The sequence below is a fragment of the Prionailurus viverrinus genome, chromosome B1 (genome assembly GCF_022837055.1).
Source record: "Prionailurus viverrinus isolate Anna chromosome B1, UM_Priviv_1.0, whole genome shotgun sequence".
Lineage (NCBI taxonomy): Eukaryota > Metazoa > Chordata > Mammalia > Carnivora > Felidae > Prionailurus > Prionailurus viverrinus.
In genome coordinates, this window is record NC_062564.1 from 142,127,447 (window position 1) to 142,146,978 (window position 19,532).

General features: G+C 41.4%; 1 protein-coding gene and 1 non-coding gene across 3 annotated transcripts in view; both read right to left on the reverse strand.

Annotated features, from left to right (window-relative positions):
* ANXA3 (annexin A3) overlaps window positions 1-19,532 on the reverse strand; it is a 53,168-nt gene that overhangs the window by 21,302 nt on the left and 12,334 nt on the right. For both annotated transcript variants that reach the window (XM_047857105.1, XM_047857104.1), the window contains 3 exons: window positions 11,179-11,266; window positions 6,346-6,440; window positions 3,089-3,202 (listed from right to left, as the gene is read on the reverse strand). In XM_047857105.1, coding sequence (XP_047713061.1) covers window positions 3,089-3,202; window positions 6,346-6,440; window positions 11,179-11,266 — 297 coding nt within the window. The remainder of the gene's footprint in view (window positions 1-3,088; window positions 3,203-6,345; window positions 6,441-11,178; window positions 11,267-19,532) is intronic.
* LOC125164991 (U6 spliceosomal RNA) lies at window positions 5,810-5,916 on the reverse strand. The gene has a single exon (XR_007151900.1). It is a non-coding gene; the product is annotated as a U6 spliceosomal RNA (small nuclear RNA).

The window sequence follows — 19,532 nt, forward strand, 5'->3', positions numbered from 1 at the left end:
TGGCACAGATTCCTAGTTGCCCTCAACATCTCTCCATTTTAATTAATTAATTAATTAATTAATTAATTTAAAAACAGACTATTTTTTAGATCAGTTTTAGGTTCACGGCAAAACTGAATGGACCCCATCTCTTTTACCCTCTTTGCTTATAATAAAACCCTTAATTTATAACTTAGCACATAGCTATCCAAATAGATACTATATTACTCCCTAGCCTCCCTTAGAGCTAGGTTTGTTCATATGACTAAATTATGAGCGATAGAATATATGTAAATACCACATACGATTTCTGAGAATCCTTAAAGAGAGGGAATGAACCCTTCTTTGTCTCTTATTCTTTTTAGCTGACTGGGGTAAAGACATATTGCCTGGATCTTGAGTTGCCATCTTTAGCCAAAAAGTGGAATCTACAGGCTGAAGATGGACAAACCTCAAGATAGAAGGAGTCTGAGTGCCTGATAATGATAGTGCCATGACACCCAGCTCTGGACTGCTTACTTTGGATTTCTTTTGCATAAGAGAGAAATTTTTTAAATCTTTATTGGTGAATCTAATCCTTATTATTGTACCTGTTAAACTGCCCCCCATGTGGCAGCCATAGAAATGCACCACTCAGACTTCATTTTAAGAGAATCTGCTGCAAAGAACATAGTTGGTTGATAGCCTTCAACTGCCATAGCTCTGGATCTGCCACGTGGTTCACAAAAAGGCTATTCTCCCTCCAAGCTGTCTCAGCAAGTGACTGAACATGGAAGGGGTACTGGAGCTGGGCCATTTCTGCCCGGTGTAGGACTTCTCCAAAGGGCAGTCCTTTGCTTTGGAGCTCCCCATCGGCCTGCCATGGTTTTCTTTGAGCTGCCCTGTGCACGGAGGCTCCTCCTATCTGAGCCTACTTCTGTCCCTCTGTCATGAGTGTAAGCCCTGTATTGCCATCTGAAGCTTCACCCAACTTACCCTGCTCTGACACTTCTTTATCCCTCATAAGATCTCCCCCAGGGAGGGGGGTGCTGGGTGGCTCAATCAGTTAAGTGGCCAACTTCGGCTCAGTCATGATCCTGCAGTTCATGAATTCAAGCCTTGCATCGGGCTCTGTGCTGGCAGCTCAGAGCCTGGAGCCTGCTTCAGACTCTGTGTTTCCATTTCTCTCTGCCCCTGACCCACTCATGCTCTGTCTCTCTCTGTCTCTCAAAAAATGAATAAGCATTAAAAAAAAAAAAAAGATTTTCCCCAGGAAATCTCTTGTGTGTCTCATCCCATCTTGGCATCTGCTTCTTGGGTGCCCATACGTCTTCCACAGAAAAGAAAAATATCTCCTATCTCTGATAAGGAGGCAGAATACAGCTTATGCCTCAGATATAGACTCCTTCCTTCCTCTCAACAAATGCATTGAGCACCTACTTCATTTCAGAAGATGCAGACCAAAACTGATGAGGTTCCCTGTTATGATGGAGATATACCTTTTAATTGGATGGGGAAAAAAAAAAACAATAAACAAATAGCAAAAAATAAATGACATAATTTTAGATGGTATTAGGTGCAATTAAGAAAATTAAACTGAGTGAATTGATAGAAAATATGTGGAGGGAAACATTCCAGATGGAAAGAACATCATGTATAAAGACCTCAAGGTAGGAATAAGCTTAGAATGTTCAAGAAGCAGAGAGAAGGCCGGTGTAGCTATAGTACTGAATCGGGGGAGAGGGAGGAGAGGGTGTGATGGGCAGTTTTATGGAACTTTATCAACTTGGCCAGGCTACAGTCCTCAGTTAACTCAATCAAACACAAATCTAGGTTTGCTGTGAAGGTATTCTGTAGACATAACTAAAGTCCATTATTGAGTGTCTTTAAGTAAAGGAGATCATATTAGATATTTCAGGTGGATCCAACTTAGTTGAAAGGCTTTCAGAGCAGAGCTGAGGCTTCTCTGAAGAAGAAGAAATTCCATCTGCGGGCAACAGCTCCAGCTTGTGCTTAGAGTTCCAGCCTGCCCTACAGATTTTGGATCTGCCCAGCCAGTTCCATGATTATGTAACCAATTCCTTGCAATAAATCTAGTAATATATATCTCCTGCCTGCTGCTTCTGCTTCTCTGGGAAACCCTGACCAGCACAGATAGAATTTTTAAGAAGTCAAGAGATAGGAGCCAGACTGTGATGGGTGATGAAGGTCATGGTAAGAAGTTTGGATTTTAAGTATTCAAAGCCATTGGAGATTTATGCAGGTGAATAGTATAATATGATTCCAAAAATGACTTTATAAAAATAATTTTGGCTATTCTGTGGTGAATGGATTTCAAGTGGGCAAAAATAGAGGCAAAAGGACCAACTAGAAAGCTATTGATATGGTCCAGTCAAGAGATGGTGGTGGTTGAAGTAGAATGGTAGCAATGAATCCTGAGAGACATGCACACATTTCTTTCTTTCTTTCTTTCTTTCTTTCTTTCTTTCTTTCTTTCTTTCTTTTTTATTTTGAGAGAGAGAGAGTGTGCACGTGCATGCAAGCACGTGAGCAAGCATGTGAGCTAGGGTGGGGCAGAGAGAGAAGGAGAGAGAATCTCAAGCAGGCTCTTCACTGTCAGGGCAGGACCCGACATGGGGCTCAAACTCATGAATCATGAGATCATGACCTGAGCTGAAACCAAGAGTTGGACGCTTAACCAACTGAGCCACCCAGGTGCCCTGCACACATTTCTGATAGATGGACTTGCAGACAGATTTGGGAGATTTGAAGAGTGAGGGAAAGCAAGGGATCAAAGATTCTTTTGGGTTTCTCACCTAAGCAATGGGGTTGATGATGGTGCCATTTACTCTCAATGACAACAAAGTAGAGAATTTGACTCTTTGGGTCAAAAACCATGGAAACAGAATTAGGATATGACAATATCCTTTCAGCCCAGGAACATGTGGGCTCAAGGTTCCACAACCGTTCCCCATTTCAGTATTGTTCTACCATTCGGATAGTATAGCATCAAAATGACATCCAATCTTTCCTTTTTACACCCATGTCTCAAGTGTGCACTGGAAGAAAGTCACTACTCTTGATGACATAGTCAAATCTCAGGTGGAAATGGCTCAGACTGGGCTCATACCTTCATGGATTTCTTCAGCTGCTTCGCATCAAACATGGCTGGAGGAGTCACAAGGGCCACCATGAGTTCCTTAAAGTGGCCAGAGAGATCACCCTTCAAGTCATCTTTCAGTTCCTAAAATAAAGAACCCCAAAGAAGAAAATGTGAAATACTTTTCCTTTCTCTTTCTTTAGAGTCACATAGTGAAAGATAAACATATGTATCAATTCAAACAAAAACATGCCAATTCACAGGGAATAAAAGGAAATGGTGAACTATTTCTAAGGATTTAATCTGCATTTTGTGACTGCTTCCAACTTGTTCTGTTTTATAGGTTTTCTGAAGGAAAGCCAACAGAAAGGGTTACATGAGTGACACTGATAGGAACTGTGTATCACAATGCATTTCCCACACCGAAGATGCTCTCAATACTTGGGTTGGGGTGGGGGGAAGAAGAGGAAGAGGAGCTCTGTAATTCACACCCAGATTCATGGGTAGTTGCTCGATTCCTTGTTTCTCAGTGACCGCTAAAGAACTCTGGAGAGAAAAGGGAACAGAGGACAGTGGCGGTCACTTGCCTCTGCTAAGAGTGTGGAACCATGAGCCATCAAAAGCAGTTTCCTGGCAACAGCAGGGAAAACCCTGAATGTAATGGGGCACCTATTACTTAGTATTGTCCCTTGGCACTGTTTTCACTTATTACATAAGTACAGTCCATCTTCCCTGCTTGAAGGCAGGTAATGTGGTTTTTACTTTCAATATTCAAAGGAGTGTTATTGAATTATTATTTTCTTGCTGCTGATTATTTTCAGCTCTGAGACAGAGGCTGGCAGCCTCCCAGACTGCTATGACAATGTGGATACATACCAACATCTACCATGCCACTGGGGGGCCCAGTGGGTGGGGAGCAGGCAAAACAAATGGGAGAGAGCCAAGGGTCACTAGCTCCACTTTAATCGCCACAGGGTGTTTCCTCTCTAAATGCTAAGCTGTTATTACCATCTGTCCTCAACCCAGGACTTCCCAACTGGATCCTCCTTCACATGCTCTCATTCCATCCCACTGTGAGAAATGGGGTCACCCTTCACCTCCATCCTTCCTTCCTCCATATTTTGGAAATACTGAAAGGCCAATGGATCATTCATGTTCCCTATACGTGAGTGTTTTGCCTTTTTGAGAAGCTTGGCAATTCATTAAATTTGACAGACATTTACTGGGCACCTGCTCTGTGGTAGGCTTTTAAAGGTGAGTTAAAAATCTTTACTCCTAGGATATTATACTCTAATAGGAAAACCAGAAATATTTGAAGATAAAATTTCAGTATAATATGTTAAGTATCTGATAAAGTGTGAAGGTTAAATATTAAGAAGGGTGTCTTCATAGAGTCCGGGGGTGTGGAAAACACTGCCAGGAGGTGATGCCTGAGCTGCCTGTGGATGGTCACTATACACCCTCAGTCCTCACCTGGACTCAGCAGGCTGACTGCTCTGTTACCACTCTTTTCCCACCATAGTTTGTTAGCCACAGAAGCTAAAATGATCTTTTGAAAATATAAATTAGTTTACAGTATTCTCTTGCTTACAGACTTTCAATGATTCTCTGTTGTTCTTAGAGTAAAACCTAAACTCTGTAGCAAGACGGCAAGGCCCAGCATATTTGAAATCTCCTCCCCCCCCCCCCCCGCCCCCACCCATGGCATCTTTCCCATCTGCTCCCTCTATTCTCCACACTTCTGCCATATTGGAAGTCTTTCTGTTTCTTAAATATTCCCGGCTTGTTTTTGCCTCAGGGCTTTTGCATTTGCTGGGCCTTCCGTCTGTAATGCTCTTCCCCAGATCAAGCAAATAAAAAAACAAAAGCAAAAACAGAAACAAAAAACCAGAATCCTTAGAACTGTTTACTTTCAGCTGAGAGTAAGGTAACACCCTGTCACTGATATGTCTTCACCACCCTATTTCAAGGAGCCATTCACCAGTCACTCTCTACCACACCATCCCATTTTAATTCTTTCATAGCACTTACCAAGATCCGAATTTACTTTATTCACTTATTTTTCTTTCTTTAAAAAAAATTTTTTTTCAATGTTTGTTTATTTTTGAGAGACAGAGGGAGACAGAGCTTGAGTAGGGGAGGCACAAAGAGAGAGGGAGACACAGAATCCAAACCAGGCTCCAGGCTCTGAGCTGTCAGCACAGAGTCGGATGTGGGGCTCAAACCCACAAACCGTGAGATCATGACCTGAGCCAAAGTCAGACGCTTAACCAACTGGGCCACCCAGGCGCCCCTACTTCTAATTTTTCTAATAAAATTTTAACCTCATAAGAAAAAGAGGGATCTGCTTTTTAGATCAGTGAGTCTCCAAAGACAAGGATATCTCCTGACACAGAGAAATATCCCACTCCTGACACATCGTAGTTTATTGAACAAATACACTGTGTGGAAAAGACACAAAATGTTCTTGTATACAAGTAAGTTTTCATTTGCTGAATGAATTAAATCTACAATTACAAAAATGTTTTAAAGTTGGAAGACAAATTAAAGATCATCGAAGACAGGATCTACCAGATAATTGGTCAGATAATCCTTTTTTTTTTTTTTTGAAAAATTTATGTCTTTATTTTGAGAGAGAGAGAGAGACAGAGCACACAACTGGGGGAGGGGCTGAGAGAAGGGAGACAGAGAATCCCAAGCAGCCTCTGCCCTGTCAGCACAGAACTAGATGCAGGGTTCGAACTCACAAACAAAAATATGGAACGCTTCACGAATTTGCACGTCATCCTTGCACAGGGACCAAGTTAATCTTCTCTGTATCGTTCCAATTTTAGTATATGTGCTGTCGACGTGAGCACTGGTCAGATAATTCTTACGTATGGGGGCTGTCTTGTGCATTGCAGGATCTTTAGTGGCATCCCTGACCTCCACCCACCACATTCCAGAAACATCCCTCTCTCCCACCGGGTGTGATAATCAAAATGTCTCAAGACATTGCCAAATATCTTTTGGGGAGCAGAATCATTCCTGGTTTAATGTTACTGGTCTAAGGCAACCCTCCTTATTCAACAGGTGGAAAAATTGAGGTCCAGAAAGAGCAAATAACATATGCAAAGCCATTCAGCCAGTTAAGAGCAAAACCAGGACTCCTACCTGTGACTGGATACACAGGGTACATTCTGTTACACTTGGGCTGAAACAAAAGATCTGCAGGCATAATCACGTGGGAGCATCCCTGATCCATAGTGATTAGCTCTTTACTAGTTGTCATGTTAATCAAATCATACCTTTCCATATGCTGCTTGATACGCCTGAACAATCAGCTGCCGCTGTGCATTTGTCCTTTCAGTCAGAATGCTGATGAGTGTTTCCTCATCGGTTCCTAAACGAGACAAAAAGAATATTACTCACCATCAACCCAAAGATGCCTAATATCTGTTATGAACAAAGGAAAAATGATCAATGGTTTGAAACAAATGCAGAGAGGAAGGCATTTTAATTTTTAATTTCCAGGTTCTTACCAGGTTGGAATCTGCATTTCTTTGCCAGGCTTTTGGAAAAGAAAATTAATTTGGGGGAGTTTGGGGGAAAGACAACAATTATTGTCCAAATATTCCTCCCTGTATATCAGACCAAGGGAGTAGTGCGAGGAATGTGTTGCTTTTGAACTAGGGTTTTTCCCCCCCTTATGAGGTTCAGTTGATGTCCTATCACCTTTTATCTCTCTCTTATCTCCATACTTGATGTCAAATATTTTTCTCTAAAAAAAAGGAACTGACATGTATTGAGAACCTGCCATATTCTAGATACCTTTTATTCATGGTCATAGTTAATATTCACTGAAGCTCTGGGCGGTAGGTAGGATTCAGCTGTTCCAAAGATGAAAACACAATATTTAGAAAAGTTATCTCATTTGCCAAAGTCATGCAGCTTTTTAGTAGCAAGAATGTAAAACCAAATCTCTGACCCCAAAACATATATTTCCCTCTGAGTTGTACCACTTTCAGACATCCCAGACCCATAGACTTAAGCACCTGTTGTAAGTAAAGGGCTGATGCTGGCCTGTTTGAGAATGTCCTCAAGGTCACTATTTTCTTGGTAATTAAAGTATGAAGTAACATGGGGAGTTGTTTCCACCTCATTTGCAGTGAGGACTACCCCTGGGTTGGGGAGCTCTGAGTTGGCTTATGTGCCTTGGGCCTATGTGATTCATGGTATAAAAAATCAGTTGGAACTCAAGGCTCAACTTCTCAGTGTTGAGGTGACCCACATGCTCCTTGGCTATATATGCCAGTGGCCATGGTACATACTCTATATACATCAAGGATGGGGCAAACAAACCATGTACTTGGTTAGTGGCTGGGCCTCCCAGGGAAAGATGCTGTCCCACCACATCTCTGGTCCTGGATTCTTCTATGGCATTAAGTAAACACGGAACTCAATTAAAGCCTAGTTGTGTCCTGTGAGTCTGATGATCGATTTGGACCTGTAATGGCATCTGTGTTGGGGCACGACTAGCCACCCCCAACTGCACAAGTATCTCAGATGCTCCGGGTTGAATTCATTCTCTTTCCTCTCTAACTTGTGTTTCATTCTATGCACCCTCATCAATGGCATCACTATGGATACAGTCACCCAACCAAAGACCCTAGTGGTCTACCCCTTTCTTTTCTTTACTCCCTACAGGGTAGCAATCATTAGCATCTCTCGAATTTGCCCTCTCCTTGGCCCTTGTGCATGCATCATATTTTATCTAGAAACGTCAATAGCCTCCTGACTTGACCCCCTTCCAATTCATACTGTAATTACTGCCTCAGTAAATTCTTAAAAAAAATTTTTTGGTAATTTTTTAATTTATTTTTGAGACAGAGAGAGACAGAGCATGAGCAGGGGAGGGGTAGGGAGAGAGAGAGAGGAAGACACAGAACCCAAAGTAGGCTCCAGGCTCTGAGCTGTCAGCACAGAGCCCGATGCGGGGCTCGAACTCACGGACTGTGAGATCGTGACCTGAGCTGAAGTCGGACGCTCAAGTGACTGAGCCACCCAGGCACCCCTGCCTCAGTAAATTCTTTAAAATGGACCTGATCATGTCAATCCCTCAGTTGAAATCCTAATGGTTCTCTGTAGCCTTCAGGATGAAGCTCAAGCCCTGTAGCTCATGCACCTGCTCTTTAGGGTCTAGCTTCTGCCTCCCATCTCTGTTCTAATTTTCTACCCCTTCTCTGCATCTCTACGCCTTATGGCCCTAGACTCCAGACAAAGCTACTGCTCGCAGTTGTGTGTAGTTTGTATGCTAGGAGGTTTTTCATCTCTTGCTTTTGCATATGCTCGAGACAGGAAAGTAAAACAGCTGCCTCCTAGTTCAGAGACGGGATCAGACACATGTCTAATGCAAATGCCATTAGGATACCTGATTCTGGACTGAGAACACATAGGTAATGGTTCTGCTTCTGCAACCCCAAATGCAAAAATTTGTGAAGAAACATGATATTAAGAAAAAAAAAGACAAGCAATAGAATTTAAAGACTATTAATTTGTTCAATTTGACATTAACCTCATGGAACAGTCTACTCAACATCGAGCATAAACAGGGAAAGCACAGAGAGAAAGGAAGAAATGACTGTCATTTAGAAACAGAAAGAAAAATGTAAAGCCAAACAGACAGAAATGAGATAATATTACACCAATAAAAAAAACCTAACAGTATATTTCATGGAACCTAACAAACTGACCCTAAAATTCAGAGGGGAGGGAATTGGGCCAAGAAAAGCTTTTGCCCTGTAGATACTAATTATAAAATTATGATAGTAACTATGACAATGTGATATTGAGACAGGGATAGGCAAACAGACCAATGGAGCATAGCAGAGAGCAGAAAAAAAGAGAAACTTACAAGACACTAGTGGCATTACAAATCAGTGTGGAAAGGATGTATTCTTCAATAAATTGTGCTGGGACAATGAACTAGCCACTCGAGATAAAATAAAATTAGATACCTTTAAATACACAAACGTTAAGTCCAGGTAGATTGAACATCCCAATGTGAAAAATAAGACTGTAAAACTTTGGAGAGAAAACACAGGAGAATATCTTTATGAGCCCGTTACAGAAAAGGCACAATAATAAGTATATCATAAAAAAATACTGGTAAACTTGATTTCACTAAAATTTAAAATTTCTATGCAATATAAATTACTATAACCAATGTTAAAAGAAAATCACAGACTGGAAGAAGATATTTTCATGGATTGTAATTTTAAAAAAAAGTTTATATCCAGAATTTATAAAAAAGAAAAAATCTTGCCATCATGAAGAAGACAATCCAACTGAAAAAATGGGTAATAGATATGAAGAAATAATTCAAGAAAGAAGAAGCAAATGAACAAGAAAGGAGACTCAATCATATCAGTCTTGGGGGATGGGGAAGAGAGGAAGCAAACATACATGCAGAGTGAGATACAATTTTAGAGCCACTCAGTTGGGAAAACAGAACAGTGTGACCTTAGCAAGTATTGGTGAGAATATGGAGCAAGACTAAGTCTCATGTACTGCTAGTTAGGAATGTTAATTTGCATATTATTTTAGAGAGCAGTTTGGCAAAATTTCTAGTTAATTTGAAGATGAACATCTTCAACTCTGAATTCCATTTGTTATGTTCTAGAGAAATGCTAGCAAATGTGCACAAGACGTACACAGGAATATTCAATGCAGCATTTTTATACTGTAATAGAAAAGAATTGTAGGCAGTTTACATGTTCCATCAATATCCCATCTTATGATCTAATAATTCAATAGACTACTATGCAAGTAAAGTTAATGAAGCAGAGCTAAACATATCAACATGGATAAATCTCAAAAACATAATATTAAGAGGCGCCTAGGTGGCTCAGCTGGTTAAGCATCAGACTTTGGCCCAGGTCATGATCTCACAGTTCATGGGTTTGAGCCCCGCGTCGGGCTCTGTGCTGACAGCTCAGAGCCTGGAGCCTGTTTCAGATTCTGTGTCTCCCTCTCCCTCTGTCCCTCCTCTGCTTGCGCTCTCTTTCTGTCTCAAAAATGAATAAACATTTTTAAAAAATTTAAAAAAAAATGTTAACAGACAAAAAGAAGTTGCAGAAGAATGTACATATAATACACAACATGGTTCCAATTTATACTGTTTCAGACCATAGAAAACAATACATACATACATACACATGTAGTTACAGAATTAAGTTTCACGAGAATACACTCTAGTTTAGGATGGTGAGAAAAATGAGCAGAAAAATAGAGAAACTTACAAGACAGAAGTGGCATTACAAATCAGTGTGGAAAGGGAATTGAGGAGGAAAGAGATCCAGGAAGAATCAGCAGGGATGGTATCTGTAATGATTCATTACGATGACCATTCTTGTTGGTCCATGGTGATAGTAGTGTTTCCTATTAAGTAAATATGGCAAATATTAAGATTTAATAAAACTGGGTGTCCCATACATTTTTCCTTATTATTTCACATTTTTTAAAAGTCCTTACGATTTCTAAATTTTTTTTTTTTAGTGTTTATTTATTTTTGAGACAGAGACAGAGCCTGAGCAGGGGAGGGGCAGAGAGAGAGCGAGACATAGAATCTGAAGCAGGCTTCAGGCTCCGAGCTGTCAGCACAGAGCCTGATGCAGGGCTTGAACTCACAAGCCCACGAGATCATGACCTGAGCTGGTCGGACGCTTAACCAACCGAGCCACCCAGGCGCTCCAGTCCTTACAATTTCTATAGTCAAGTAACCCAACTTGGGCAAATTGAATCATGCACTTTTATTTTTTATTTTATTTTTTTAAATATTAAAAAATATTTTTTTAGTTTATTTATTTATTTTGAGAGAGAGAGAGAGAGAGAGAGAGAGAGAGCACAAGTGGGGTAAGGACAGAAAGAGGGAGAGAACTCCAAGAGAGGCTTTGCACTGTTAGCACAGAGCCAGATGTGGGGCTTGAACTCACAAACCGTGAGATCATGACCTGAGCCAAAATCAAGAGTCAGACACTTAACAGACTAAGCCACCCAGGTACCCCTGAACCAATGCACTTAAATTGTAACTTTCTTGATTTGCTTCAACATAAAGAGAAGAATTACAAAGCAGTACTGACCGATTCCTCTGATTGCCTTGCGAATCGCTTCAGCATCCACCGATGGGCTGAAGCCCGGATAATCTTGCATTGTCCCTCGGTGTCCAACCTGGAAGGAAATATTTCGAAGTGCCACTAGTTCAAAATGACCTCTTTGTTTGTATTATGTACATTCCCACATGCACGTTGGAAGCATAACAAACCCATAATTTGCAACAACTTCCTTTCTCTTCAGGAGTGGTTCAGGAGACTCTCCCATCCCCAGACAGGCAGGCAATGTGACATTTGCTACATATACAAAGAGGCCTTTCATTTTTCCCCTCTGGTGTAACAAATTAGAAATATACCACATTTGTTCTCTAGAACAATAAATTATGTTAATCCTGGTTACTCCGAAAAATATTTGCTATAAAGTGGCATCTGCGTGAAAGCAATGAGAGAGAATTTCCTGCATCCTCTTTGTTTTCAAGTGAGAGCTCAAGGCTTTTCACTACATCTAACACAGAAGTAACTGTGGTTTACAGACTTCAAGATGTTTTCATTAATGCTGACCACTGTCCTTGGGGAACCTTACACTAAAGGATCCACAAATGAAAACCCCACTAGGACTGTGTGTTCTTAAGCTTTGTTTAAAGGATTGCAGCTGATAAACTCCGAAAGCCATTAACATAAACCTTCAGGAATAGCATGGAAATGAAAAATGCCATGATACTAATTTTAAACACACAAATTAGAAATACATCAGTAAACTGGGAAAGACCATTTTACAGAAAGGATAAAATATCTTAAAACTGCTTAAGAGACTGTACAACAGCCACAAAGATGTTGAGAAAAATCCAAGTAAACATGTATTTATATGTTATTTCCTAACTCTTGGAATAAAAACGTGTCTTTACTGTAATAATGTTTTCTTTCTAAGTTGATTTTCCTATCCTGTTACTGAATAATATTGGTTCTGTTGTCTTGTGCTAACATGGCTTCATTTAGGCTTTCCTGAAGTGTTTAATATTTTCACAATTGGACATTATCTTGCCACATTAAAGTGAATGGAAAATTAATGTTCTGGCACAGTAAAAAATGAGAAGCCACTGATTCAGTACATTAGGTTGAACAATTTGTTTCAGTACGATCAAACACTGTTTATTTAATCTGAAAGCATCCAAAATAAGGAATTCTAATTCTAAAAGAGTGTTTATAACAGGTTAGAAACTAGTTGTGAATGTGTCTGATCTAATGGCACCTGTAAGAAATCAGTCACTTCAATATAATCTTTGGAGAATCATTTCTCCAAGGCTTAGTAAATATTTTATGGACTCACAGAGCCAATTGGCTTCATTTCAGTTCTATCCATCTAGGAACTTTTATGTTGATCTTATCTAAATATCTGGCATTTTAGAAGATCTACCACAATATTGGAGCATTTGAGTGCTTCACACCCAGCACTGTGCTAGGCACCTAATAGATATGTTAATATGACCTGCACAACAGCTCTGATAAATGAGTAAGAATGACCCATTTCACATATAAGATACCAATGTTTAAGAAGATTGGAGGGGTTGAGCATTTAAGACTTGATTTCGGCTCAGGTCATGATCCTAGGGTCGTGGGATCAAGCCCCGAGTCAGGCTCCATACTGAGCCTGGAGTCTACTTAAGATTCTCTCTCTCTCTCTCTCTCTCTCTCTCTCTCTCTCTCTCTCTCTCTCGGAACCTGGGTGGCTCAGTCGGTTAAGTGTCTGACTTCAGCTCAGGTCATGATCTCATGGCATGAGTTCAAGCCCTGCGTTAGGCTCTGTGCTGACAGCTCAGAGCCTGGAGCCTGCTTCAGATTCTGTGTCTCTCTCTCTCTCTCTCTCTCTCTCTGCCCCTCCCCTGCTCACACTGTGTCTCTGCCTAAAATAAATAAACATTAACAAAATTTTTTTTTAAAAAAAACAGATTCTCTCTTGGGGAGCCTGGGTGGCTCAGTCGGTTAAACGTCTGACTTTGGCTCAGGTCATGATCTCATGGGTCATGAGTTCGAGCCCCACATCAGGCTCTGTGCTGACAGCTCAGAGCCTGGAGCCTGCTTCAGATTCTGTGTCTTCCTCTCTCTCTGCCCCTCTCCCACTCATGCTCTGTCTCTCTGCCTCTCAAAAATAAATAAATGTTAAAAAAAAAAAAAAAGCTTCTCTCTCTAACCCCCCTCGCCTCAACCTCTCTCTCTCAAAAAAAAAAAAAAAAAAAAAAAAAAAGACATTAAGAAGATTGGCAAATTTGCTCAAACTCACACAGCTAATTAAGCAGCAGAACCTGAATTTGAATGCAGTCATGACCATTCCGGCCTACTCCTAGTCGTTCTGGAAATGTAATGTCTGTATTACCTGGGGTGATTCTTTAAAATGCATTTGACCAGGTCCCTCATTAGACATACTGAACCATATAGGAATGAGGTGTTAAGGTAGACTCTACGCGTTTAAGAAGTTCCCTGGTGGTTTTGTACCACACATGTCTGTTTCTGAAAACTAGAAGGCAAAACTGCAACCAGATTCTAATTGTTCATGAAAACTTAAGGTTTGCATTCTAGCCTTGACCTTTTCACTGTCCTCTACTACCTACACATCAAAATATGCTGAAATTCCAATGCGCAAAATCAGAGAAGGCTGAAATTCTCAGTCTGTTCTGTAATTTGCCACCTAGCAAGAATTAAATGGGGAGGAACTGCTTGTTTAATTAAAAGAAAAAACACACACACACACAAACACACTCACATTCACACACACATACACACACACCAGACTGAAAAATGGCATAGAAATTCTAAAGTGGAAGCTTTGTGAAATTTTTCAGAATGCCTCAGTTATTTAAATAAGCAGTATTATTCATTTGATAGACTTGGTTGCCCGGAACATTCAAGAATATTTACATGACTTATGAAAAAAAACTGTACAGTAAAATAAATTAATAGAATCTTTTAAACCAGCATATGCCAGTCCATGAACAAAGTGCTTTACAATTTATTTCAGTCTTACAATGACCTTAACAAGGTAGATTTTATTACAGTATTTCCATTTAAAAATGGAAGAAACTTGATTTCAGAGAAGTTATTTGCTTAACATAACTGCTGCTAAGGACAACTGGAGAATCTGAATCTGCCTGCTTTCGTGTCTAAAATGCCCTGTGTTGGGGTGCCTGGGTGGCGCAGTCGGTTAAGCGTCCGACTTCAGCCAGGTCACGATCTCGCGGTCCGTGAGTTCGAGCCCCGCGTCGGGCTCTGGGCTGATGGCTCAGAGCCTGGAGCCTGTTTCCGATTCTGTGTCTCCCTCTCTCTCTGCCCCTCCCCCGTTCATGCTCTGTCTCTCTCTGTCCCAAAAAATAAAAATAAAACATTGAAAAAAAAAATTTAAAATGCCCTGTGCTCTCCACCATATCGCAATGTATCACAGTATTCCACATTAGCTGTTCTCAAAGTGTAGGTACTAGATCAGCCACATCTGCACCACTTGGGAACTTGTTTGAAATGTGGATTATCAGGCCCCATTCCAGTCTTACTGAATCAACTTACTGAATCAGCCTCAGTCACTGAGTCAGCCCTGGGGCTGTGTTTTAACTCAGGATCTGTGTTTTGACAAGCCTTCCAGATGATTCTAACGCATGCTAAAGTTTGAGAACCACTGCTCTATTTCATTCTCAGCTGCCCAGAAAACCAAAGCAAAAGGAGTAAACAAGCCATAGATTCTCTTCTGGGAGGTGGAAGAAGAATTTGATGATGAGCTCACTGTTTGTTTCAGGAATGCTGGCATTTTTACAGACAACCGAAACTATCTGCATCGCCTGCTTCCTTGCAGGCTTAATTCCTTAATATTTAAACTACTACTCAAGGCTTGACTTCATTTATTTCCACTAGCCCTGACACCCTAGCCAAGTGTCATGCTAGTGTAGGACACGGATACTTAGCAAAGTCTTTTTATTTATTAAAAAAAAAAAAAATGTTTTATCAGATTTCCGCATTCTTTAAATACATTTAGTTTCTTCCCTTTTCTCAAACTTGACCTTAGGATTCCCCCCCAAAGGGGAAATGATCTTGAAAGCAGTTGGAAAATAAATTAAAGTAAGGAATGTCTAAATAAAGGGGGGAAAATAACAGGAGGTCTTGACATTAATAACAATTGCTGCTACTGTGTGCCAGTCCTGTGCGAAGCACATTTCCTGCATTAGCTCATTCAATTTTCACAATTAGCTTGTAAGGCAGGTGTAGTACATACTATTTACGGATAATGCAAAAACCGATAGTTGAGTAACTTGTCCAAGTTCACCCAGCCAGGAAGTGGACAGTCTCATCAGCTTCTGCTCCTGATTACCAGGCTAGGCTGCATCTCATTTAAACTGTCTTCTTCATGTCAGTACCATCTTGTCTGATCTTCTAGAACTATCCTTTGGAGGTCACTAGAGCACCCGATTCTTTGAAGCCATTGGTGTGGCCAAGCTGGGCCTGGAGAGCTGTCTGCTGGCAACTCCCCCCACCCCCCACCCCCCCCCCCCACTGCCCCGAGAGAGGTCAGTCTGTCCTTGACCATGAAACCCGGTTGTACCTATTTCTTCAAACCCAGTTTATTGGGTTTGCAAGAAGTTTAACATGTATATTCAGAAGGATGAATGAAAGAGAAAAACACAAGGCAGCAATTCTGTTGACAGGAAACATATTTAAAGCCAAATGCTTCAGAGCAAGAACAGCTGCTGTTACAAGGTACATTTTGAGGGTGAGGTAGAGCCAAATCACTCATCACTTCATAAAGTCCTGTAAAGGCCATATCCTAAAATTAAACTTTCAAATAAATGCCTCATATAAACTTCCAGGACTCAGGAACTCTTGAAAAGCTGGGGAGAAATGATCACTCTTTGCTCAATGTCAAAACAGTCTCTGGGGTCATGAAGATTTATGAGAGAAAGGAAGGTGGAGTAGACTAAAAAAAAAAATAAATAAAGCAATCATGACTTGGAAAATGTGGGGTTCTCACTCAATTTTTCTAGTAAAAGCTGGTTTTCAAAAGCAAAGAAAGCTTATTGTAAAGGGCCCTGAGATGAAATATGGTCAAGGGAGGCAAGTATTATGGGTTGAATCGTGTCCCTCCAAAAAGATGTGTCGGGCCAAGTGCACAATACTTCACAATGTGACCTTATTTGGATATAAGCTGACTAAAATGTCATTAGTTAAGATGAGGTCATACTGGAGTAGGGTGGGCCCCTACTTTAATATGACAGGTGTCCTTAGAAGACAACCCTGTGAAGACAGAGACATGTCGGAGGTGATGTGACCGTGAAGGCAGAGACTGGGGCTGTGCAGCTAGCTGAAAGCCAAGGAATGCCAAAGATTGCCAGCAAACCACCAGGCACTGGAAGAGGCAAGGAGGGATCCCCTTTCAGGTTTCAGAGAAAGCATGGCATTATGGACACCCTGATTTCAGACTTCCAGCCCTCAGAACTGTGAGAGAATACACTTCTCTTGTTAAAACACCCAGTTTGTGAAACTTTGTTAACAGCCCCAGGAAACGAATACAGCAGGGATCCCTGTAAACAACAGGCTCCCCATCACCACTGCTGGAGTGTTTCCCACCCAGGGGCAGCAGAGAGAAGCAGGGGGTGGGAGAAGCAGTGATTGGCAGCCTCCGGTGATTGAGAGAAGCCAGTGACATCATGGCTTCGTCTGAAGTACGTCCAAGAGGTCCAGAGGACATGTATGCATTTCTACTTGTCTCACTCAACTGAGGAAAGATCCATACTTGCCTTCTTTTCTTGTTTCAAACACAATGATTTCATCAGGGGAGTCTCAGAGCAAGAGCACTGGAAAGCTGTAACAGAGGAGGGTGTTGGGCTGGAGTAGAAGATGTGTGATTCAGAAATGAGGAAAGATAGGGACAAACTATTTGTGTTTTGCTTTCCATGAAACACAGTTTATCATCAGAAGACACCTTGACCTCTCAGAAGCATGTGTCAAACACGGTCAACCCAGCCAGACCTCTGCCTTCTTTTGGTTCCTGGGACCCATCCCTGGGGTTTCTTCTTGCCCCTCCAGCTTGCATTTATTCTTTGTCAGGTTTCCTCTTTGCCTGACCTCTATAAATTAGGTACTTGTAAAATGGAAAATCTCTTTTCTTTTCCTCTAATCCTGCTGTGGTTATTCCCACCAGTACCTTCTGCTGCATGCAAACAACTCCCACAATTATAAATCCAGCCCAGACTTCTATTTTGAACACTGGTCGTGTATATTCAATGTGTACTTGATGTGTCTGCTTTTATGTCTCACACATCAATTCATTATTTTCTCTCAAGCTGATTTCTTTCCCCACATAGCGATTACATTGTACTTACTTCTGCTTTACCCATATATGCTCATCTAATCCTCAAATCCACCCTATGCAGTTGGGACTATTATGATCCCTACTTTAGAGAGGAGAAGACACAGAGAAGAGACTCCTCCAAGGTCATTTGGCTTGCCTGTGGCACAGCCAGGATTTGAACCCAGGCAATCCGACTGTAGTCTCTGAGCTCGTCCCTAATTTGCCCTTCTCTCTCAGTACCTGTCCCTTTAAATGGTACCACCAACCTCCACAAACCTGAGTCTCCTTTGATGTGTCTGTCTTTCCTTGCAAATGCAATCCATCAGCAAAGCCTACTGTATTTAGACTCTCTCAAAAAGATCATCTCCTGTGTACTTCTCCCCACCTTCCTTGCCCCTACTGTTGTCCAAGTCACCATCACCATTGCCCTGGACATGGACATCTGCAGTGGTCTCCCTTCCTTCCATTGCCCACCTCTTACCACCTCCCACAAGCAGCCAAGGGCTCTGTGTCAGTCAGCCCCATGGCTCTGCGTGGCTTGACCCAACTCCCCTCTTCATCCTTACCACCCAGAGCTACTCTCCCCTTTGTCTAGCACACCTCAGTTCTCTGAGAGCCCAGCTGACATGTGTTGAATTCTTCTTCATCTTACTGTCTTTATTTGTGCTATCCCCTTTATCTGGAATGTTCTTCTGCCTTCATTCCTCTGCTTAAAGGCTATCTTCTCTGACAAGCCAGCTCTGGCCACCTGACCTGAGTGGGTCCTCTCCGGTTGGTCTCCATCTCAGCAACCCTCCCCGCTTAGGGCACTCAGCTTTCAGTATTATCTCTCACCGTTTATATCTGCACCTCTATCTCCTCTGACATAAAATTCCAAGGGGCAGAGACCTTTTGTTTTACTCACTACACTGTATCCAGCTCTAGCCCAGTACCAGTCTTCAGATAGGGGCTTAATAAATAACTATGAATGAGTTTGCTGGAAGAAAATGGAAGCAAGATGATGACATCCCAAGGTGTGGAATTTCTCCAAGACGTACACAACACAATTGGCTGCCTGATGAAATTGCTTCCTTCAAACATCAGTAGTTCAGAGATCAAAGTGACCATTGTATCCTAGGAAATCTGGAATATGTTAGAAATATTTCAGTGGCCACTTTCAGTACCACAGGCTATTCCAGATCTTTCAAAGCTGGTTCCAGAAGCCAGGGTGGAAGCCTGGTGAACCAGGGATGTTTCCAGTGACTCTGTTATGTCTTTCTAACTGTCTCTACAAGCACTCAGGGGTTCTTTGGTGAAGGCAGCAAACCTAACTAACTGGATTGAGTCTGAAACACTGAGCCTCCCAAAAGTCTTTATCAACACAAACTTCTTTCTCAGAATAATTTTCGTTATTTGAAGTGGATTATAAATAATTTATATTCTTCTTTTGAGTTATTTAGTAGCAGTATTTGAAGATTAAATTTTTAATCCACAATCCGTCAGGTTTAACTTAACTTAGCTAACAGTTCTTGACCAAACTCTGCTTGGCCAAGAGCCACAGAGAGTGGAAGACTAGTATGGCTATGCTGGCCACATCCTCAGTTAGATGAAGTACATATCCGACTTCATCCTCCAGGAGAGACACTTCTGTCAAAGGGACCTGCCCTATAACTCTGGAAGATTCTGGAAGATACAGGAAAGCTGACTTATTGGATTGGGGAATCTTGCATCATCTACATCTTCTAAAATGGGTACCTGGCTAGAAAATGGCACTGGTTTGGCAGGATGCTGGGAATGTAGTGGTGACACCCAGTCTGCTCCCACATCACTTCTATGGGAATGGAAATCCACCCATGAGGGACCGAGATCAGGGACGTTTACTGTTTGTAATATTACAGAAAGAACATTTCTTGTGTTTGTGGCCAAGGTCATTAATGCCCACATAACATGATGGCTACATGCATTATTTTATGAGTTTTGTACAAGTGTGTGTTTGGGAAGTGACAATCCTAACAAGTTGCTACAGATCTAAGAACTCTTCCTAATGCAAAGTAAACCTACATAATGGAAATTCCTTGAA